General features: G+C 34.3%; 1 protein-coding gene across 3 annotated transcripts in view; it reads right to left on the reverse strand.

Annotated features, from left to right (window-relative positions):
- Positions 1-8,224: 8,224 nt before the first annotated feature.
- The window catches only part of NADK2 (NAD kinase 2, mitochondrial), a 44,149-nt gene continuing 28,297 nt past the window's right edge, over positions 8,225-24,076 (reverse strand). For 2 of the 3 annotated variants that reach the window (XM_041748319.1, XM_041748317.1), the window contains 6 exons: positions 21,327-21,392; positions 19,898-19,993; positions 13,675-13,730; positions 13,492-13,545; positions 12,444-12,567; positions 8,225-10,335 (listed from right to left, as the gene is read on the reverse strand). In XM_041748319.1, the coding sequence (XP_041604253.1) occupies positions 10,197-10,335; positions 12,444-12,567; positions 13,492-13,545; positions 13,675-13,730; positions 19,898-19,993; positions 21,327-21,392 (535 nt within the window). In that variant the 3' untranslated portion in view covers positions 8,225-10,196. The remainder of the gene's footprint in view (positions 10,336-12,443; positions 12,568-13,491; positions 13,546-13,674; positions 13,731-19,897; positions 19,994-21,326; positions 21,393-24,076) is intronic. The other variant, XM_041748318.1, reaches the window with a different exon arrangement.

Here is a 24,076-nt window from a genome sequence, read left to right on the forward strand (position 1 = left end):
TATTATCAAGGTAAGTGGTTTTTTTAAAAAAAAAAAAGTCCGTGTTTCCAATACTGTGTTATGAATATGACTAATACTCTATGCCCTATGTATTTTGCAATGCCCTTCATTCACTGGTGTACAGGCTAGGGCACTGTGACACCATCATATTATTTTATTATCTATGCTAGGCTGCTAGTAAATATGTTAGTATTTACTAGTATTTATTGCTAGTAAATAAAGCAATGATGTTGCTGCTGCTTTGTAATCAACGCATGGATCATTATACCTATAAATAAATATGAATTTGTTTTTTATCTTTTCACTTTTGGTGTTTAGTGTTAGTATATGTAACCTTTACAGTGTTTTGTATAAGGCAGTATTGATGTTAGTAATGACAAATGATTAGTCTTGTAAACAGATAACATACATTTGTGGTACTGATAAATATAGTAATACTGTAAATGTATTTTCCTTATGATTTCCTTAATATTTTCTTTTCTGTGACTTACTTATTATGGGGATACAATATATAATACATATACAAAATATGTGTCAATCAGCTGTTTATGGGCTTTCAGTCAATAGTAGGCTATAGGAGTTAAGTTTTGGAGGAGTCAGAAGTTGTGCTGGCAGGGGGGTCGGTGCCCCTAAGCCCCTCATTATTCAAGGGTCAACTATAATTGACCATATAAACATGGGTTTAAAAAAAAAAAAAAAGCATGGGTTTATTTCTGGGCCCTTATCCTATTCCATTGATCTTGTGTCTGTTTTTGTGCCACTACCATATTGCTTTGGTTACTGTAGCTTTAGAGTATAGCCTGAAATACAAGAGTGATACCTCCAGCTTTGTTCTTCTTTCTCTAAGATTGTATTCAGGTCTTTTGTGGTTCCGTACAAATTTTAGGATTATGTATTCTAATTCCATGGAAAATGCCACTGGTGTTTTGATAGGGATTGCATTGAATCTATAGGTTGCTTTGAGAAGTATGTACTTTTTAACAACATTAAGTCTTCTAATCCTACAGCACAGAATATCATCTATTTGTGTCATCTTTAATTTCTTTCATCAGCACCTTATGGTTTTCATAGTGTTTCTTTCACTTCTATTTGTAGGTATTTTATTCTTTTTGATACAACCATAAGTGGGATTTTTTTTCTTAATTTTTCTTTTACATTATTTATTATTAGTGTATAGAAAAAGATTTGGGAAGCCTGGATGGCTCAGTAGTGAGCATCTGCCTTCGGCTCAGGACGTGATCCCGGTATTCTGGGATCGAGTCCCACATCAGGCTCCCCTCGAGGAGCCCACTTCTCCTTCTGCCTATGTCTCTGCCTCTCTATGTCTTTCATGAATAAATAAGTAAAAATCTTGAAAGAAGACGCACACAACAGACTTCTGTATATTGTGTATTATTCAACTTTTCCTGAAATCACTTATTCTGATAGTTTTTTGGTGGAGTATTTAGGGTTTTCTATATATAGTGTCATGTAATCTTCAAATAGTGACTATATTACTTCTTCCTTTTCAGTATGGGTGATTTTATTTTATTTTATTTTATTTTCTCATTTGATTCTAGAATTTCAAATACTACATTGAGTAAAAGTGGTGAGAGTGGGCATAATTATCTTAGAAGAAAAACTTTGTGTTTTGATTATGGTGTTAGTTGTGGGTTTGTCATGTTTGGCTTTTATTCTGTTGAGGTTTCTTTCTTCTATATAAACTTTGTTGAAGGGTTTTGTCATAAATGGATATTGAACTTTCATTTATTAATCTTATGATTTTTATCTTTTGTTAATGTAATATCATGTTGATTGATTTGTGGGTATTGAAACACCCTTGCATTTCTGGAATAAACCCACATCATAGTATATGACCTTTTTAATATATTGTTGAATTCAGTGTGCTAATATTTTGTTGAGAGTTTTTGCATCTATGTTTGTCAGGGATATCAGCCTGTATGTAATTTTTGTTTGTTCAATAGTGTCTTTGTCTAGTTTTGTTATCAGGTTAGTGTTTTGGCCTTGTAGAATGAGTTTGGAAGTAAGTGTTCCCTCCACTTCAATGTCTTAGAATAGTCTGAAAGGGATAGGTGTTTACTTTAAAAAAAATATTTGCTAAAATTTACCTGTAAAGCCATCTGGTCCCAGACTTCCCATTTGTTGGGAGTTTTTAAATTACTAATTCAATTTCTTTACTAGTAATTGGTCTATTAAGGTTTTCTCTTTCTTCCTAATTCAGTCTTGGAGGATTATATGCTTCTAGGAATTTATCAGTTTTTCAAGGTTGTCCACTTTAATTATTGGTGTATAATAATTGGTGTATAATAATTCGTAGTAGTCTCTTATAATTTGTGGTGTCCGTTGTAACTTCTCCTTGAATTCTGATTCTGATTTTATTTGAGCCCTCTCTTTTTCTTGAGTCTGGCTAAAAGTTTATAAATATTATCAGTTCAAAGAACCAGTTCTCTGTTTTTTTTTTTTTTTTTTTTTCTTTTCTCCTAATTTTTTTTTTTTTCATTTTTTTAAGTCTTTATTTCATTTAGTTCTACTCTGGTCTTTATTGTTGCCTTCCTTCTAGTAACTTTGGGTTTTGTTTTTTCTTTTTCTAGCTCCTTTACTTATAAAGTTAGATTGAGATTCTTGTCTCTTGAGGTAGGCCTGTATCACTACAAACTTTCCTTAGAAGTGCTTTTGCTGTATCTTACAGATTTTGGCGTATTATTTCCAATTTCATTTATCTTTAGGTGTTTTCTGATTTCCTTTTTGATTTCTTCATTGACCCATTGGTTGTTGTTTAGCCTCCACGTACTTGTATTTTTTCCAGTTTTTTTTTTTTTTTCCTGTAATTAATACCTATGTTCATACTGTTGTGGTCACAGAAGATGCTGGCTAGGATTTCACTCTTCTTAAACTTATTGAAACTTGTTTTATAGCCTAACATGTGATCTGTTCTGGAAAATTTCCATGTGCACTTGAAAAGAATGTGTATTGTTTTGTCCTATTTTGAGATGAACTGTTCTGTATATGTCTCTCAAGTCCATCTTATATAATGTGCCATTTAAAGCAGTTTCCTTATTGATGATCTATGGGGATGATATATCCATTGATGTAAGTGCAGTGTTCAAGTCCCTACTATTAGTGTATTACTGTCAATTTCTCCTTTTGTGTCTGTTAATATTTGCTTTATATATTTACGTGCTCCTATATTAGATGCATAAATATTTGTGTTATATTGTCTTGTTAGGCTGATCCCTATATCATTATGTAAGGCCCTGGTCTCTTGTTTTTGTTTTTAAAGATTGTATTTATTTATTCATGAAAGAGAAAGAGAGAGGCAGAGACACAGGCAGAGGGAGAAGCAGGCTCCATGCGGGGAGTCTGATGTGGGACTCAATCCCGGGTCTCTAGGATCAGGCCCTGGGCTGAAGGCAGCGCTAAACCACTGAGCCACCGGGGCCGCCCTGTTTTTGTTTTAAAGTCTGTTTTGTCTGATAGAAGTATTGCTACCCCAGCTTTATTTTCATTTCCATTCATATGGAATATCTTTCTATCCCTTTACTTTTAGTTTGTGTGTCTTTTGGTCTGAAGAAAGTATCTTGTAGGCAGCATACAAGTTAAATTACTTTTAAAGTAATTATTGATAGGTATGTGATTATTGCCATTTTGTTCATTGTTTTCTGGTTAATTTTGTAATTCTCTTTCTTTGGTTGTTGTCTTCACTTGTGTTTTGAGAACTTTTTTTAGTGCTATGTTTGGACCTTTTTCTCTTTACTTATGGTATATCTGTTAGAGATTTTTGGTTTGTGGTTACCATGAGATTTATATATAACAACCTGTGTACACAGCAGTCAATTCTAAGTTGGTGGTTGCTTATATTTGAAAGCATTCTAAAAATACATTTTTATTCCCCCCATCTTTTGTCTTTGACATTCATACTTTACATATCCCTATTACTGTAGATGTAGTTAATTTTACTCCTACTAGCTTTATAAGTGGTTGCTCCACTACCTTTACTATATGTTTGCTTTTACCCATGAGATTTTTTTTTCTTTCATAATTTTCTTCTAGTTATGGTCTTTTCTTTTCCACTTAAGTTCCTTTAATATATCTTGTAAGGCTGGCTTAGTGGATTCCTTTAACTTTTGTCTGAAAATTTTTCTCTATCCAATTCTGAATGAAAATCTTGCCAGATAGTGTCACTGGTTGTAGGTTTCTTCTTCCTTTCATCGCATAATGTATCTTACCCACTCCCTCTGGCCTGCAAAGTTTCTGCTGAAAAGTCAGCTAATAATCTTTTGGGGGTACATAACTAGTGGTTTTTTCCTTTTTTTAAGATTCTCTTTTTATCTTTAGTTTTAGTTTAGTTTTTTTTTTAAGATTGTATTTATTTATTCACGAGAGACACACACAGAGAGAGAGGCAGAGACACAGGCAGAGGGAGAAGCAGGCTCCATGCAGGGAGCCTGATGTGGGGACTCAATCCCAGGACTCCAGGATCACGCCCTAGGCCGAAGGCAGGTGCGAAAGGACTGAGCCACCCAGGGATCCCGAGTTTTGTTTTTTTAACGTTTTTATTATTATGTCTTGATGTAGACCTCCTTGGGTTTATCTTGTTTGGGGCTCTCTGTGCAGCCTGAACCTGGATGTGTTTCCTTCCTCAGGTTTGGTAAGTTTTCAGTTATTATTTCTTCATATAAATTATCTGTCCCCTCTCCCTCTCTTTTCCTCTGGGAGCCCTATAACATGAATGTTAGTATACTTGATGTTGTCTAAAGGGTCCTTTAAGTTATCCTTATTAAATTTTTTTTCTTTTTGTTCAGCTTGGGTGATTTCCACTACTATGTCTTCCAGATGCTGGTACTACTTCTGCATAATCTAATCTGCTATTGATTCCCTCTAGTGTATTTTTTGTTATTCTTCAGCTCTTTTTTTTTTTTTTTTTTTTTTTTTTTTTTTTACATTTTCTATATATTTCTTGAAGTTTTGTGTTCATCCATCTTTCTTCCGAGTTTGGTAAATATCTTTATGACTATTACTTTGAACTCTTTATCACTAGATAAAGAGTTATCTTATCTCTGTTTCATTTAGTTCTTTTTCTGAGGTTTTGTCTTTTCTTAATTTGAAATATAGTCATCTTATTTTGCCTGTGTTTCTATTAAGTAGATCAGCTATGTCTCCTAGTCTTGAAGGAGTGGTCTTATGTAGCAGGTGTCCTGTGGGGCTCAGAAGAGCAACCTACCCGTATCACCAGAACCAGATACTGCCGGGTTGTCACATGTGGGGTATGTGTGCTTTCCTATTGTGACTAGGGCACAGTTGCTGTGTACATGCTCCTGGGTAAAGCAGACCTCCAGCTCAGCTGGCTGTAGCACCCAGCTGCAGTTGCTGTGGATGCACTGATAGGCTGGGCTGCTCCCCCAGGGAAGGAGCCACTTTGGGGAGAGAAGAGCATTGGATCAGACCAAACCCACCCACTGGGTGTACTGGCATGGGAGCAGTTTTGGAGGGGCCCCTGCTAGGGCAGGCTGGTTGGATGGATCAGGTCTGCAGGAGATCACTAAAGCAGGACAAGGCAAGCAGTGCTAGCTACATAGACCCAGAAATGGTGTCTACCACTGCTAGACTAGCTAGGTCTTTGTTAAAGATTAATTGACCGTATAATTGTGTTTATTTCTAGGTTTTCTGTTCTGTTCCATTGATCTATGTGTGTTTTTGTGCCAGTACTATATACTGTTTTGATTATTACAGCTTTATAATGTAACTTAAAGTCTGGAATTGTGATAGCTCCAGTTTTGTTTCTCCTTTTCAAGATAGCTTTGGCTATTTCAGGTCTTTTCTGGTTCCATACAAATTTTAGGACAGTTTGTCTATTCTATGAAAAACGATGTTGGGGGATCCCTGGGTGGTGCAGTAGTTTAGCGCCTGCCATTTTAGGACAGTTTGTCTATTCTATGAAAAATGATGTTGGGGGATCCCTGGGTGGCGCAGTGGTTTAGCGCCTGCCTTTGGCCGAGGGCGCGATCCTGGAGACCCGGGATCGAATCCCACGTTGGGCTCCCGGTGCATGGAGCCTGCTTCTCCCTCTGCCTATGTCTCTGCCTCTCTCTCTCTATCATAAATAAATAAAAATTAAAAAAAAAGAAAAAAAATGATGTTGGTATTTTGATAGGGATTGCATTAAATCTGCAGACTGCTTTGTATAGTATAGACATTTTACCAATATTTGTTCTTCCAACCCATGAGCATGGAGAACGTCATTTCATTTCTTTGTGTCATCTTTCTTTGATCAGTGTTTTATAGTTTTCAAAGTACAGGTCTTTTACCTCCTTTGTTAAGTTTATTCCTAGGTATTTTACTATTTTTGGTGCAACTGTAAATGGAATTAATTTCTCTTTCTACAATGCAATTATTTGTGTATAGAAATGCAACAGATTCTATACATTGATTTTATATCCTGTGACTTTACTGAATTCATTTATTAGTTCTAGTCATTTTTTGGTGTAGTCTTTAGGGTTTTCTATATATAGTATAATGCCATCTGCAAATAGTTTTACTTCTTCTGTGTCAATTTGGATGGCTTTTATTTCTTTATCTTCCCTGATGGCTGTGGCTAGGATTTCCAGTACTATGTTGAATAAAGGTGGTCAGGGTGAACATCCTCATCTTTTACTGACCTTAAGGGAAAGGCTCTCAGGTTTTCCCCACCAAGTATGATGTTTGCTGTGGGTTTTTCATATATGGACTTTATTCAGGTAGGTTTCCTCTAAACCTACTTTCTTCAGAGTTATCATGAATGGACCTTATACTTTGTCAGATGCTTTTTCTGCATCTATTAAAATGAGCATATGCTTTTTATCCTCTTATTGATACGACCTATCATGTTGATTGATTGGTGAATATTGAGCCACCCTTGGGTATAAATCCCACTTGATCATGGTGGTTTTTTTAATTTAAGGCCTGTATTGCTATAAACTTCAGTTTACTATTATTTTGTGGAGGACTTTTGCATCAATGTTCAGATATTGGCCTATAGTTCTCTGTTTTGTGCTATCTTTATCTAGTTTTGGTACTGGTGTCATAAGAAGAACTTAGAATTTTTCCTTCCTGTTTTTTTGATTGAGAAGAATTGTGGAACTCACCTCTGAAACCATCTGGCCCTGGACTTTTGTTTGTTGGGAGTTTTTGATTCCTGATTCAGCTTTGTTGCTGATTATTGGTCTGTTCAAATTTTCTATTTCTTTTTGCTTCAGTTTTGGTAGGTTATATATTTCTAGAAATCTATCCATTTCTTCTAGGTTGTCCAATGTGTTGGCCTCTAATTTTTCATAATATTCTATTTCTATTGTTTTGTATTGGTGGTTATTTCTCCTCCCTCATTTGTAATTTCTTTAGGAGTCTGCCTAGAGATTTACCAATTTTGCTAATCTTTTCAAAGAAGTAGCTCCTTGTTTCATTGTTTTTTTTTTTTTTTTTTTTTAGTTTCTATGTCATTTCTGCTGATTTTTATTTCCTTCCATCTGCTGGTTTTAGGTTTTTTTCTTTTTCTAGATCTTTTAAGTATAAAGTTAGGTTGTCCGAGCTTTTTCTTGCTTCTTGAAGTAGGCCTGTATTGCTATAAACTTCCCTTATACTTGCTTTTGCTGCATTCCAAAGATTTCTTGGTTGACCCATTCACTGTTTAGTAGCATGTTATTTAACCTCCATTTTTTTTCTTATGGCTAATTCCTAGTTTCATAGAATTGTGGTTAGATTGGATGCATGGTATGATTTTGATCTTTTTCAATCTGTTGAGACTTGTTTTGTGGCCTAATATGTGATCTATTCTGAAGAATGTTCCATGTGCACCAAGTGATTCTTTGATAAAAACATTTGTGTTAACTGGTTCTAATGATTTTATACATATTTTGATATTTAAAATCGAAATGAATGGAAATTCTTTATATTTAAAGGCTAGTAAAACATTTAATATGATTTGATTTACTGGGGCTATGAATATAAATACATGTGGAGCATCAAAAATAGTAGGTCAAACCTATCTGCAGTCTGCACTTACAAGTACTTTTACCCTTTGCTTATATAGTAAGTCCTAGTTCTAGGTGAAATATTAGCAGTAAATGAAGTCAACAGGGCACAGCATTGGAAAAGACCTAAAACATAGTATTTCGGGAAAATCTGGTTTTCCAATAATGATGCTGTTAACAGTTAAGGAAACAAATGTAGTTAAAAAAAAAAAAAGATAACACTAGTTTAATTATGTTTATTCACATACAGTTGCCATTAAAGGGTTAACTCATTCATAAACACATTTCTCCTATTGTAATACCCTTTGCTTCTTGTCTCTTCCAAATAAATCCCCACCACATAGCAGAAATGTTAGAAGTTATACTGCAAATGGAGAACATTAACTATTTTTTAAACTTTTAAAATATGGCTTATGAACAATTTTACAGAGCAGGTTGCCTATTAATATATTACATATTAACAAATCTATGGTACCATTTTGGACAGATTTGCTTGATATAAAGATGGAATTGGCATTTTTGTCAAGAAGGTATTTTAAACCTCAGAGAATTTTTTATAAAGAACTGAAATTCCATACCATAGTGTTATCTTCAGTATATCAATTTAAATCAAGCCAAAAACTAGATCCAGCTCTGGGAAAACACGATTTTTTTTTTTTTTTTTAAAACATCATGTAAACACTGCTCTGAGTGTCTGTCACATACTCTGAAAAAAAGAAAAACAGATTCTTGTTCTGGATATACATCAAAACCTAGGTTACCTTTGTATAGTAACATTTATCTAAAAATTTGACAAGAACATGTTAAAATGTTGGCAAAACTAAATAGCACTCGATTTGATTATACGTCCTAGTTTTCATAGAATTTGAGCTCACCAGACTCAAGTTCTCTTAGAATAGAGTCTGTTTCCTTCATCAACGTATATCCAGCATCTGACATAGTACATGGCACAAGCTATGTGTTCAATAAATATTTCAATGTTGAATAACTTTTTAACAGCAAGTGAAAAAAGATAAAACTCTGAGTAAATGGCATGAGAATACCAGTTGTCTCATAATGCAGCAATAGGTGCTTTCTGTAAAAATTCTAAGATTACTTATAAGTAGATCAAGAATTAGGTAATTTCCTCTCAAACTAAAAGGAACTCTTACAGTGATGGGGGCGCCATAACATTTTATCTTCCAAACTAATGTATGAAACATGGAATATGAGTGAGGTGAAAACTACCATGATATTAAAAATAAGGCAATTCCAAAATTAATGTTTTGCATATTTATTAAAGAATCCATTTTCTGACACTACTCCTAACACTAGATGAAAATATTTTTTAAAGGTTTTATCAAACTCCTAAAAGAGTATGTTTAATTGGTTCATTCTTTTAGTCTTTGATTCCATGTTAGAGTTTTAAATAGAAAAAAATCTATTAAGATTCAAAAGCATTCAAAACAAAACAAAACCTGTCTATGACCTAAAATAGCTATGGGATAATCCATTTGTAATAGTATCATGATTTTGTCCAGATACACGTATTTCACCTCCAGCACTGTCAAAATTAACCTGAAAGCCAATGAAAACATTGATAATTTCAAAAACGATTGTTTGAACGTCTTAAATCAATAGAGCCATAATAGTATTGTACTCTGAAATTAGAAAATTCTAAGCACATATAAAAAACACATTTACCTACTTCAATTAGGTCAATGTCAGGATTTATCAAAATTCTCCATCAAAATTTTTAAAAATCTTGATTTTTAGGTACTATAAAAAATATACACTAATCATATGATAGTTGTTTGGTCTGACCAATTCTGTAGTTGGGAAAGGGAAGGGAAAAAAAAAAAAAACTTGTACAGTGAAATTTCAAATCCTAAACATTTACTCCTTTATTTGAGCCTACCTCTCTAAATTTAAGAAGATATCAGTACTATTGGATACCAACTGTAAGCAATATAGAAATTTCACTGGTATCAATTCTAATCAGTTTAGTCCATCCATTTTCTAACATAGCGAGCAATCTTTTCTATCTGAATCCAAAAGAATAATGTAAATCTCACTTTCTTGGTCACCTTTGAAGCCCAGGGCCAACCCGTCTCAATAATAACCAAAATATGTAGTTTCATGAGTGGTAGTCTGTTTCTGCAGTGAAAGTATTTTCCCAGTAATCAAAATTTATTTGTCATCTGAGGAAATCTTTCATTGTTCTAGAAGCACAGTTCGAAGCTCATCTTCTTTATCGATCATCATCGAAGCAATTGCTCCATCATTAAACTCAAAAGAAGTACCTCCATCCACAACCATGCAGGCATCCCAACAACGAGAACGAACACACACCCTGAGCAGAAAGAAACATCTCATTAAATATTAAAAGTTTCCTTAACCTTAGATTATGGCTTCTTTAAAAACTTTAATTTTTACTGAAACTGACAGATCATTAGGCCTTGATTTTAAAAATCAGATTCTTCGGTTTGAGAGAGTAACATTGGGTACATTATCAAAATCTAATATTCAGGATATTTCACCAATATTTCACCATTCACTCAAACATTTATGAGAGAACAAGTTCAGGCTTGACAGAACTCACAGGCTTTTTTCAGGACAAAATGTTATTACAAGTACTATTACCAAATAAGAATGTAACTATTTTCATGGATAGTTTTTCTTAAGTACAACATATAAAGAGGCACAAATTTGTAGTGTACAGCTCACTGAACACATTTGCGTAGTCATTCATCACCCAAATCAATAATCGAATGTTGCCCGGCTCCTCAGAGGCTCTATCACTGCCTTCTCCCAATCACTGCTCCTGGCCTCTCCTTCCTATATGTGCCGCTATCCTAATGCCAGTCAGCTATCGCAGTAATAGCTCTGTCTTCTTAAACTTTATATAAATGGAAGAATACCAGAGGTCTGCTTGTGTCTAGCTTTCTTTTGCTTCACAGTATGCTTGTGAAATTTATCCATGGTTATTACAAGTAGTTAGTAGTGTGTTCATTTTCATTGCTGTATGAATATACTTCTATTGTATGAAAATACCAAAATTTATGGATCTCTTCTATTCATGGACATCTGGGTTTTTAACTACTGGAAGTAATGCTGTTACATATGTTTTTGAGCATGTCTTTTGTTGCAGACATTTGTGTCTCTACGATTCTGTTGGATGATACCTAACAGTGGAACTGCTGGGTCACCGCATGTGCTATATTCAGCTTTGGTAGGTTACTGCCAAACAACTTTCCAAACTATCCCTAACAATACTGTATGTAAGACTAGCATCTTAGCTATTCTGGGGGGTATGTGTGGTATCAGATTATGTAGTTTTAATTTGCATTGTCCACATGAATAATAAGGTCAAGGATGTTTTTCCATACAGTTAGCCATTTGGATACCCTCTTCTGTGAAATGTCTGTCCAAAACTTTGGCAATTTTTCTACTGAGCTGTCTTTTCTTACTGAGTTGTAGGAATTTTTACAATATTCTGGACATAAGTCCATTGTTGGATATAGGTGTACTGCAAATACCTCACTCTGTGGCTTGCCTTTATTTTTTTATTAATGGTGTCATGATTAACAGACGTTCTTAATTCTAATATAGTTCAATTCGTCAATCTTTTGTTGATGAGTGTTTTTATGACATGTTTAAGGAATATTGTCCAACTGCCAAATTCATGAAGCTTATTTTGTTTATATGAACAAAAATTTAAATGTCTTTGTAGTCTCACCTAAACTGAGCAGATTTGTTGATTAATCAAAATTAACTCTCAGATCAGTAAAATGAGTTTGAGTGTTTTTCCTAGAAAAAAAAAAAACAACTGTATTTTCAAGAAAAGAGAATATGTACACTGTAAAGCAGTAATTTTAAACTGTTCTTTGCCTGCCATGAGACAATGACATTTTTCCATTAAGTTTTTTTTTTGTTTGGAAAATTGGGCAATCTTTACAAAATAAATTATGTATGTTTTCTTACATCTACCCTTCAAAAGAAAATCAAATCTGATAGAATGGGGGGGGCGACTTATAGGGGAAAGGTAAAAGAAATGAGTCCTACTCTAAAAGCTTATTGCTATACAACTGAGGTTTTATATGAATGTTTATCCTGCTTTTATCCCAGAGCATATGAGGGAAAAAAAAGGTGCTTTCCAGTTTCTTTTAAAGGGATAATCTGATCTTACTGTGATTTAATAGATTAAAACAACAGATCCATATCACCCAATTAAATAATTATGCCCTTCCTATTCAATTAATTTCTCTAAAATAGTACGATATATTAGAAAGGAAATACCATTCTCACTAAGGTACAGCATGATACATTAGTTCCACGAGTTCTATACTTTAGCTACCAGATTAAATTTGAATGAGTGAATTTCATCAAACTGAATACTTTAAAACCAAGACTCCTTTTCATTACGAGAGATGAAAGTACAGTCAGCCTTTGGAAGCTTACTTTGAGGTGAAGCAACGCTGACGACTGCTGGAGAAAACTCTGTTTGCTATTGGTTCTCGAATACTGAAAAGTATTTTTGGTTCTTCTGGACTATAGAGCAGCGATTCATTATATTCATTTGTTACTATAAAGGGGAAAAAAAGTATAAGCATATTCAATGAAAGATGGTTGCTTCTGAGAAGTACAAAATGAAAAATGTATGCTATCCTATCCCCAACCTAAAAGCAACTCTGTTACAAAGGTCTGTTTGGCAGCAAGTTTCTTGGCACGCACAACACATTCCATTAAAAACAAAAAACAAACAAACAAAAACCTTATATATGAGAATTAGGTTCCAAGATTAGGCCACCAGGGCCTACCTACTACATCAACCACAATCTAGCAGAAATAGACATTCTGGGGATGGGCTACAAAACTGGTAATTAAACAGAAGTAAGGAACTAGAGCTTGAGGCACTCAAAAATACAACTTGGGATGCACAAGTCCCTTGCTAAATTCCCTTCCAAAATACCATGTCAAAGTATTCATAAGTTAATTGTCTTAATGTATAGTAAGGTATAGTCCAGTCTTAAACAATGATAGGCAAGATGCTTTCTCTAATGAAACTGCCATTATTCAAGATATTTTTAGAAATCTTTGGGACCTGCTTCTAATAATGAAAAGCCATATGAGAGTTGGTAGACAAAGCAAAAACTGGTTAAAAACAACTGTACAAAGAAATCAGGTTTGAAAGAACATTTAGTTGAATACCACATTAAAACAAGTCATAAAACTGAGATAATCTTCAAAATCCCAGATCAGTAGAGTATTCTTTCCCAAAAGGACTAGTTCTCTCAAGAGAACCCTGAAGTAACTGGGCAGAAGTAGGGAGGAGAAAGTTAAAGAGAAGATTTGCTTAAATATATGTAAAGGTATATATCAAGAGCCTGAGTCAAAAAAGTACTGTGCTTTACTAATTAGACAAGTAAACTTCACAATAATGTCCTCAAGATTGATGTAGAACATAAATGAGACTCAGTAATTATAATTATGATCATTAGTCACTGACCTTTCTCCACCAATTCTCTGTTCAATGGAAGACTTAAATTTCCTTGTCGTTTTGCTTTTGAAAAAGGAAAGGGGGGAATATCTTGATTAAATATTTTGTCTCATATAATAGCTAATATATAATAAAATATATACATTACATAGCATATTATAATTGTAACATATAATAGCTATTTTTACTCACCAATATTTAAAACATCTTCCACGGCCTGAGTTGCAACCCTGTTAATATTGAATGACCTAAAAACAAACATCACATAAGTTCTTTCATTCTAAAAAACATACTAAAAGTGAAAAAGAAATTATCTATTTGATATACAAAAACCTCTCAGAATTATCAAGAAAAAAACACCAAAAGACAATAGCCACTTCACTCAGTTTTAAAAAGTGGGCAAAGTACACAGTTTACAGGCCTATATGAAAAAGTATTCAATTTTACTACTACTTAAGGAAATACAAATTAAAGACTGATAATGTATTGGAATGGGCATCAGAAAAACATTCTCATACACTGATGGGATTATGGAAGTTGCCATTGGAGGGCAATTCTGTGCTATTAAAATTTAAAAGGAACAGATTCTTTAATCTACTACTTTATCCTAAGGTATACTTGCATCTATAATATACAAAGACATGTACAAGGATATTTACTGAAGCATTGTTTATAACAGCAAAATAACTCATAGGAAGCAGGTTAAATATGTTACTATGTAGATACTAAAAACAATCAAACAGAACTATATGTGCTAATAGATAACTGATAAGTTAAAAAAACCAAAGGAATTATGTAGTGTATATATTACATTCCTATTTATATATAACATATATATATATATATATATATATATATGGTGGTTGTGTCTGGAGATTAATACTAGAGATATGAAATAAAAGACTAGCTTTTCATTTGATAGCCTTTTAAACTATTTAACATATTTTTAATATGTAAATATTTCTTTAAATTATAAAATAGAAAAGATTAGAAAACTTTACCGCTGTGATGCCTTGCTTAACCCACTTAAGAACAAATATTAACACAAATGTGAATCACTTTTAAAAGTAGCTCTGTCCTTGGGTCTACAAAGTTGGTTAAGGAAGTGTGTGTTTGTTTTTTAATTCTTTCCAGTAATTGAGAATTCTGCTGCTTCATAACTCTTCTCACATGGCCTCATCATGTAACTCAGTGAACAGGTAGGTATAGCATAACAACCCACACACTCTCAATGTAATTCAGTGACTCTCAACCTTTTTGAGGAGGAGGAGCAATAGATACCTTTGCATACCCTTCTAGCCCTATGCCTTTCACATTTTAAGAAATGTGATATTTTAGGCATTCTCTTAGTGCAGATACACAAATTTTTATATGAAAAATAAAACTCTGGGGCCATTCACAGACCACATTACTATGCTAAAAAAAAAAACAAACAAACTCGAAATTTGCCGCTGCCTATTCTACTTTTCAGGATTATCTACTCTCCAATTTCATATTGCAACCACACCAAGCCCATTCTTGCCTCTGTACCTTTGCTCATACTTACTAGGTGGCATGAAATGAAGGAAAATACTTTAAATGTCCTGACCCATTGTTTAGTATGAGGTTCGAAGTACCTATTCTCCTTAGAATGACTGTCACACTACAAGGCAAGGCATCTGCAGCACCACCTGGCTCATGGCAAGAACTTGATACTGAATGAAAATATCAGATGAAAGAGATGTGCATGAGTTACATTCTAATTCTTTTGAATATTCACATTATTGGAAGATACTGTTTTATTTTAAATTAAAAGTCACATAAAATAAGCTATGTTTATTAGGTTCCACTGAATTAAAATATTGAAATTAAGACTTAATTTAAGAGGACAAAAGTCTCATACGATCACAACTTGATCTAATAGTCCAAGAACTAGGACTTATTCAGGATACCACAAGACAACCCAACTAAGTCCTCAGAATTGGAGTTAAATTAAGATGAATTTCCTATGGTTATAATCTGGATCTCAGCTAGTTCACTCTCCCTTGAGGAGTGGATTATATTCTACATCAAAGACAAACTATATGCCTAAGAAGGTATTAACTAGCACATGATGACTTTTCTTAGGTCTATCACCTTCACCATTCTAAGAGTTCCCATTTAAAATCAAACATAACCTCCACTAAAGACAATCCAATTGAAAGACAAATTGAATCTCGTATCTTTTTTAGTTAGTAAAGCTTTCTCTCCTCACTTAACACTTACCCTTAATTAAGCTGGCTAAGACAGAACGTATGGAGGGGAACTGGCAACAGTCTTAAAAACCAACAGAAATATATGTGATTAGACTCTGTAGTACTTCTCTCAGTGAATGTAGCAAATCGTGTTCCACACTGGGAAGAGGACAGAGATGACAATGAGACAATTCAGAGACAATTTGCTATCCAACATAACACGTACATCCTCTGTCCTGTAGAGGAATTTTTAGAAATGCAAAATGGGATAGCTAATCCCCAGACTCTTTGAATGTGGTGCATAATCAGGCTATCTTTTCCATCCTTCCTGCCATAAAGCCATGTGACTGAGTTCTAGCTATAGGAATGAAAGTGGATGTCATGCACAACACATCTAAGCCTGTGTCCCATATTAAGCCTCCCACAGGTGATCCTCCATGCTTTTCCTCCTTCTGTGGCTTAATGTAAATAAGTAGAGTAATTAGGAGCTATGTTTAAAAGATGGTGGAGCCACATGATAGAAGGAGCCAGGATCCCTGAGCCACCACTTGGAGACCCACCTCCCAGTGAGGACCCACTTGGACTTTTTAAGAACAAAAAATAAACTTCTACTGTATTAAGGTTGGGGGTTTATTAGTTACAGTAACTTTCTTATTCAAAGTTATACATTTCCACATTTCATATTCAAAGCAAGGACTGAGAGGTCACATAGGAAAACTTTTATCTATGTATCCAGAATTAAAAGAAGATTAAAAGAAATAAAGAAATAGGCTATACTACTCCTTTCTTTCTAGTGATTCCTGAGATCTACATTTCAGAGTTAAGTGCAAAACTTAAATCCTGTCTTCACCATTTATTAGTCACATGGCTTTGAGAGACTTTTAATACTCTATTAATGAAAATAAAATCACCTACTTCGAGTATTTTTGAAAATTTAAATAATATATGTAGCTCAAGACAAAATGCTTAGAAATGGTAGTTTGATCAAACATATAAAAATGTATTGCTTTCCCTCAGCCCTTCTGGCCCCCAGACTTCTCTCCTCCCATATTCTGAAGAGAAAAAGAACAAAAGATGAATGGGAAATGCAGTCACAGCAAAAGAAGGATCAGTAATGGTACAGAGTAAGGTAGAAGATGTTAGAAGCAAGCAAGCTACATAGGGCTGAAGACAGAGGCAGCTCAGTGACCAAGGTGACAGGGACAGAATATAGTTAGTGACAGAGTTCTAGACTACAACATTGGAGAGGACAGGAGACTTTAATAAGCAATATAGAGAAGACTGAAATTCTAATCAAAGCCATACTTCTGTCCACCACCATCACAGGACTCAGCTATAAGGTGTGTGGCAGCAGATGGCAGGACTACTTTACAAGTCTAATGGCTCTTATTCTTTATGCTCTTACTACTTAATTCTTCAATATAAGCTAGTAACACATCTTAGGACTATATGGATTCTATAGACAGCTCCCCCTCTGCATTTAAAAGCGGGTAGTCAAAAAGGCATTGGTTTTGTAGTCAAGCTCACCTGTGGTTGAATCCAATTTCTGACACTAGTTGTGACTTCACCCTAATTATTTATCCTTGTGAAGCCTCAACTTCTATTTTATAAAACAGAAATACTACTACTTTCTTGCAGGATTTCTGTAAGAATATTGTCAAGGTATTAAATAGCACCTAGCATATTATATTCAAAGTAGCAGGGGCTAAATCACTGATAGCTTATATTATAATGCATTATATATAGAACTACAGAATCACAGTTCAGAAGATAAAGTAATCTTATTTTATCTGTTCCATTTCCCCTCACTTTGCAGAAAAGGAAACTTGTACAAGATCACAGAGCTAATACGCTGGTCATTTAGCCAGGTCTCTTGAACTTCCGTGCTAGTACTCTATTCAGTTGTTTGGGGGGAACAGAATACTGGGAGAGGAAAAGGAGGATAAAGGAAACCATTTTTGATTCTCAATCTAGTTTTCAACAACATCACGGTGAGCAGAAAAGATGTTATGATAAAGCAGTTAACTATAATGTTTTCATTTTATGGGAGGGTTACAAAATAATTTTATAACATATTAGATAATTAAGTTTATTTTTCAAACAATTATTGTTAAAAATCATTTTAGAAATGTAGTTCTCACTGGCCCTCAGGAAAATGAGATGTTATCCAATCTTTAAATGATACTTTTCATTTTCTCCAAAGGTTCATTTATTTGACAAAAATGATGATTGTTTTTAAAAAACATGTGAAGTTACTAAAGTCACATTCATTCATTACTGAATGTAATGTCTGAATGTTAATTCAAAATAATAGGAGATAAAAGGAGACAGTACAGGAACAGAGAAAAAGATTGCGTATGTTGAGAATTACTGAAACTGGCTAATAGGTACATAGATACTGATTATGCTATTTTGCCTACATATATTTAAAATCTTTTTCACAATTGTTTAAAAAATACTGCAAAAGTATTACTATATTTTAAACTATCCAAACTTAAAATTACAATTTAATAAGTACAGTTTTCCACTGTATTTGTGAGCATGTAGTCATTTATTTAAAAAAAAATTGAATGAATATGTGTTAGGTACTATGCTATACACACACACACACACACACAAACCCATGAGTCACCACCCCAAATGCTTCAAGTTGCTTGAACCAGCCAGGTATCAGCTCATTAGAGAACTAATAACATGGTAAATGCTATCTATAATAGTGCTACGAAAAAAAAATAGTGCTACGAGGCAAAAGTGTAAGGTGTGCACCAAAAGAAGGTTCATTATGCTAATGAAAAAAAACTAGATTCTAGTAAAGATTTCCTACACAGCATGACATTTGAAGATTGGATTTTTCAAGCCAGGGGATGGAAAGTGGAGAACATTTAGGCATTCAATGCAGGAAGAAGCTGCATTGAACAAAAACAAAAAGCCCAGAGAGAACGTGGCTTGTGCCGAGAATTGCAAGTAGCCTGCAGTTCCTCCAGTGGGCTGGGGGTTAGGGTAGGGCAGCAACAGGCCGGGCAGATTCCTCAGGACTTATTTACAGGGTCTTAAACACAGACTTAAGTAATCTGAACATAGACATAAATGAAAGTTTTACACCACAGAAAGGATCTAGCCAAATTTATCTACATTTTGGAAATATCACCCTGTTGGCTGTATGGGTGACAGCCTGAAAACTAAAGGGCGAGGCACAAAGAATACTCACTAAGAAGATGGAGGCCTGGACCAAAGAAATAGCAGGAGAAACTGAAAAGGAGGGGCAAGGACTTGAGAGGTGGGACCGGCAAGATTCAGACCCTGGTATGTGAAGAACAGGGAGACTCAAAATAAGAGCAAGGTTTTGGGAACAAAGTTTTTCTCTAGAGCATGAACTCCGGGTAACAGTGATCCTATTAAGCACTGCAGAGATCACAGGAACAAAAACTGAAGATAATAAATTTAGTTTTGAATATGTTGAATTTGAAGGTCTATTTTTTTTTTAATTTTTATTTATTTATGATAGTCACAGAGAGAGAGAGAGAGAGGCAGAGACACAGGCAGAGGGAGAAGCAGGCTCCATGCATGGGGAGCCCGATGTGGGATTCGATCCCGGGTCTCCAGGATCGCGCCCTGGGCCAAAGGCAGGCACCAAACCGCTGCGCCACCCAGGGATCCCGAATTTGAAGGTCTATTACCACTCTCCCTAGTAGGTAGTTTAGGAGTTTGTGCTCAGGAAACAAGAGAGCTGTGGATCAAAGGGGGGCGCCTGCATGTGTATAACTAAGCAGCAGCAGCAGTGATCACCCAGAGAGAGAGAGGTTAGAGAGTAAGCTATGGGAGCCCAGTTCTCTCCAGTTAGCCCTTTGCTGCACAAACCTCCAGGTCATCTGCTGCTGCTGTTGTACTGTTTTCATTTTTTTACTATTAAAATATTTTTCATTAAAAAAAACATAGTCCCCCAAAACATTTATTTTCTTTTTTCCTACAAACCTACTGCAATAGGTTAAATAATGACCAAATCTACAGCTCTAATCTGTGAAGTCAAGGCAGGACTTCTGGACCCAACTGAGGAGTAGAGCAGAAAGTGAACCAACAAACATAACAACCAGGCTACCTCTCGTGTACCAGAGGCTTTAGATACACCCATGGGCAGCCTTGGGTAAATTACATTACTTAAAATATTTCACAAAAGTCAATAAGCAACATCCCAAGTTACTCACCAGGCCTTTGATCCTGTTCCAGTACACAAATTGAGCCCTGAACTCTTCTGTTTTTCCCATGGACCATCATCAACTGAAATCTCATAGTACGAAGCCCTATGAATTGAAAATATAAAACTGGATTTGCCAAATTTATGGCTCACAGTAAATAAGACAAACATCATTTCTTCAGAACTAATGAAACCTAAGTGGGCCAGCTTGACTTAGACATACCTGACTTAGTAGGTGCGTACACCATGATGCTAATACCACTACTGATTAAATGAAAAAGTTAAAAAAAAATCTGCGTATCTCCATCCCTCTCTGATCATACATGCTCCTTTCTATCGGTATTTTAACATTTCAAACAGGGGCTGCTTGTAAATTTTTACCTACCATAGCTATTACTGTTTTTATGGAATCTAACATATACAGAGCCTTATTTCAGAATTCAAAAAAAAAAATACTATTCTGAGGTGAGTTTCATTCTTGGTAGCTAGTCCTTGATACATCCAGTCTGCATCTAACCCTTCAAGTTGCCAACAGTTTCTGCTCAATTTGTGTTTTTTAAGTTACATCCTAATGTGCCTTTTGAATTGATGGTTAGCTGAGAGAAAAAGTTCTAAAGAAAATTCTCAACCAGGACTGCATCAGTGGACAAAACTAGGAATAAAACTAGAATTATAATTTCTGTAAAGATTTCTACTTCTTAGAGTAGTTCATAAAAATGAAATCAAATGGGTTTTCTGACACCAGCAAAAATGACACTATTCTTTCTGTGAACATATAAATTTGCAATTATTCAAAAAACTTTTGAAACATGTAAAAGCCTGTTTTGTAAAACTGTATCTTAAAATAATGGTGTCATTGATCAACACTAGGTTGTTTTTGTCCAGCAAATAAAAAAAGTTAAACTCTTAATATAGCTTTTGCAGTAGTAATAATTTATTAGACATGTTTACAAACACTGTAACACTCAATGGATAATTTATCTCTTATTTTAGCCCTTTCAGTTTATCCTGCCAAATTCAATCTATAAAGGTTCTACATGGCATAATATTCCTTTACATGTTTTCTTTGAAGTTACCATTCTTCATAAAAGATAGCAGGCCTTGTATTCACATTTAACCTATTTCATAGCTTTGTTATGTCTTCCTAGAAAATTAGGAATTTTAGGCATATTAGGAGCCTATTGCATTCAGACAATCCAGTCAACTCTATAGGAATGGCTGCTATTATGCTAGAATCACATGGAAACAAGAGATTAGAGGTAAGTGGGGATAGAAGAGAAACAGGTGGAGAGGAAGAAAAGTATAGGCAGGTGAGAGGTGTTGAGCCCAAAATGATGAGCAAATTTAGTGTCATTCTCACATGCAGGTTTATCAAGATTAGTCAACTCAGAATTTTTGTTTCAGGGAAATTATTTTTTTAAGGCAGCAATAAAACTCACAGTCCCTTTAGAGTGGGTATACTTCTTCTTAAATTGTCCACTGCTACAGCCCAAGAATAAGACATTCTAGGTTAGAATAGAAAAGAAAAAAAAAATTGGGCTTTTAAAATGTTCTTAAATCTAAGAACATTATAAATGAGGCAGGAATAATATTGCTGCACTTCATATTTTCCAAGCAAAGCACTTAAGTTTTTCAGGGCATAGTGAAGCCTCAATATAGAAATACTGGGTATACATGACAGTTCCGATGCTAACTAACGACAGGACCATGGGCAAGTTAAGTGAACTCTCCAAATATCAACTTTTTCACTGATAAACACAACTACCTTTCTCACAGGGTTGCAATGAGTGTCTGATGTGGTAATATACGCAATATACACAAAGCCTGGCACATAGCAGGGATCCAATAAGTGTTCAATTCCTTTCTGCCTTAAGGGTCTATGTCATAGATTCTTTTAAAATAAATTCTAGTACCTCCTATAGTGAAAACTTTTTCAATAGCATCGGAAGCGAACCAACTGCTGTCCTTATCTTAGTAAGGATATGGGGTCAAAGAACACAAAAAGCAGCAGCAGCAGACATTATTAAAGAGATAAACCAACCAAATCACTCCTGCCTCAGACAATAAAAATATTCAAGCTAAAAATCTAGTGGATTTCACCGAATTCCCAAAAGTCTGTCAATCAATCCCAGTTATCCTTTCATTTTATAAGTTACCTGATTTTTAGTAAGTACAAATTATAAAACAACACTAGTAGGAAGCTCTTAAAAGTTGCAACCTTTAAAATACACAAACCATAACATAAACCATTAAATGGCTACTCTAGAATAAGCATAAACTCAAACATTTTTACCTTTGTCATCTATTATTTTTTTATTCAAGTATAATTAACATACAATGTTATATTAATTTCAGGCATACAATACAGTGACTCAATAATTGTATACATTTCTCAGCGCTTATCAAGATATACTCTTAATCCCCTATTTCATCCATTCCCCCCACCAACCCCCAGTTTGTTCTCTACATTCAAGACTGTTTTTTTGTTTCTTTTTTCTACTGGTTTCTTAAAATCCACATTTGAGTGAAATCACAAGGTAATTGTCTTTCTCTGATTTATTTCACTTAGTGTAATATCTTCTAGGTCCCTCCATGTTGTTGCAAATGGCATTTGTCATCTGTTTAAAGCAGACTTTGTCCAATTTCATTTAGTTGTTGCTCTCTGCCTATGTTTTTAGTAATCATGATTAGATTACATCACTAATTAGAATTACATCTCCTGCCTTCTGTTACAAAGTATCCATTATTTATTTCCACATTGCTTCAAACTTGATATAGAGCAAAATAAAAAAACTTATGTATAACAAAGGCTCTTATTACTATGTTAAAATAAGTATTTACACTTTATATACTTTTTTTTTTTTTACATTTTTTTAAGAGATTTTTATTTATTCATGAGACAGAGAGAGAGAAGCAGACTCCTCACAGGAAGCCCAACGCAGGACTCAATCCCCAGATCACGCCTGAGGCAAACGCAGACAGACGTTCAACCACTGAACCTCCCAGGCATCCCACATTTTACATTCTTTAAAGAGTATATTTTTATTTGATTCAAAGAATTTTACTTTTAAATACTTTTAAATTGTATATTTTACCATCTTCTAAAAAAATAGGATGTTACTTACTACCTTTATCTGATTTATCTTTACATCCCTAGTGACTTATGTATTACATGTACATGTACACAATATGTTTTACTGAATAAATTTAAATTACATTAATCAAAATTATTACAGCTGAAAAACATTGTTCAAAGCATTCTACTGAATCAGGCTTTGTTCTTTTCAGTACTACCTGAGTTAGTCATTGGCTAAAACATGGATATCTTCTTTAATTAAGACAAGTATTTCTCGTCATACTTATGAAAAGACAGGTCAACAGACAGAATTTCAGAATACATGGAATTCTCAGTAAATTAGAGAAGTCAACCACATGACCTTCTGAGTGTCACACAGTTCTGGTAGCAGCAAAGTGAGACAGAGACTCATCTGTAATTTTCCACCCCTAAATTACTTACATCTACAAAAATGAGAAGGCAAGTTCTAAATGACAGCCAAGAGTTAAATTAACTTCACATTATGGCAGTCATTTTATTAGAGGTAACTAATATACACAAAGTTCTGAAAAAACATTCTGCTGACAATTTGAGCCTAAGTTCTATTCAACACCTACAAAACAAATTTCATCAGTAATAAAACAATAGTATACTTTTATACTCCTAATGAATAGCTTTATTAACCTTAATTTTTTCTAATAATGAATACAAATCTTAAACTGTCAATACACTTGGCTTATAATGTTGCATTAGGGATAGGGATACAATTACCACCAAATAGTATTCCTGCCAAACGTATTTAGTCTGAATCTTATCATGCAGAGAAAAAAATCATACAAATCTAAAACAAGGGATATTGTGCAAACCAACTGGTTTAGACTATTCAAAAATATTAATATTAGGAATGATGAAACAACAGTGGAACTAAGGAACTATTCTTAATTCTAAAGGGCCAAAACTGCCAAATGCAATGCATAATCCCTTAACTGGATGCTGGATAAAAATAAGCAAACAAATCAGCCTTAAGGGAAACTATTAAGATAATTAGGAAGTTTTAATATGAACTATCTATAAAATTTTTATAACAACTGCAAATGTATGCCTAGTATATCATTCTCTTAAACGTTTATGAAG

The sequence above is a fragment of the Vulpes lagopus genome, chromosome 3, assembly GCF_018345385.1.
Source record: "Vulpes lagopus strain Blue_001 chromosome 3, ASM1834538v1, whole genome shotgun sequence".
In the NCBI taxonomy this organism is placed as follows: domain Eukaryota; kingdom Metazoa; phylum Chordata; class Mammalia; order Carnivora; family Canidae; genus Vulpes; species Vulpes lagopus.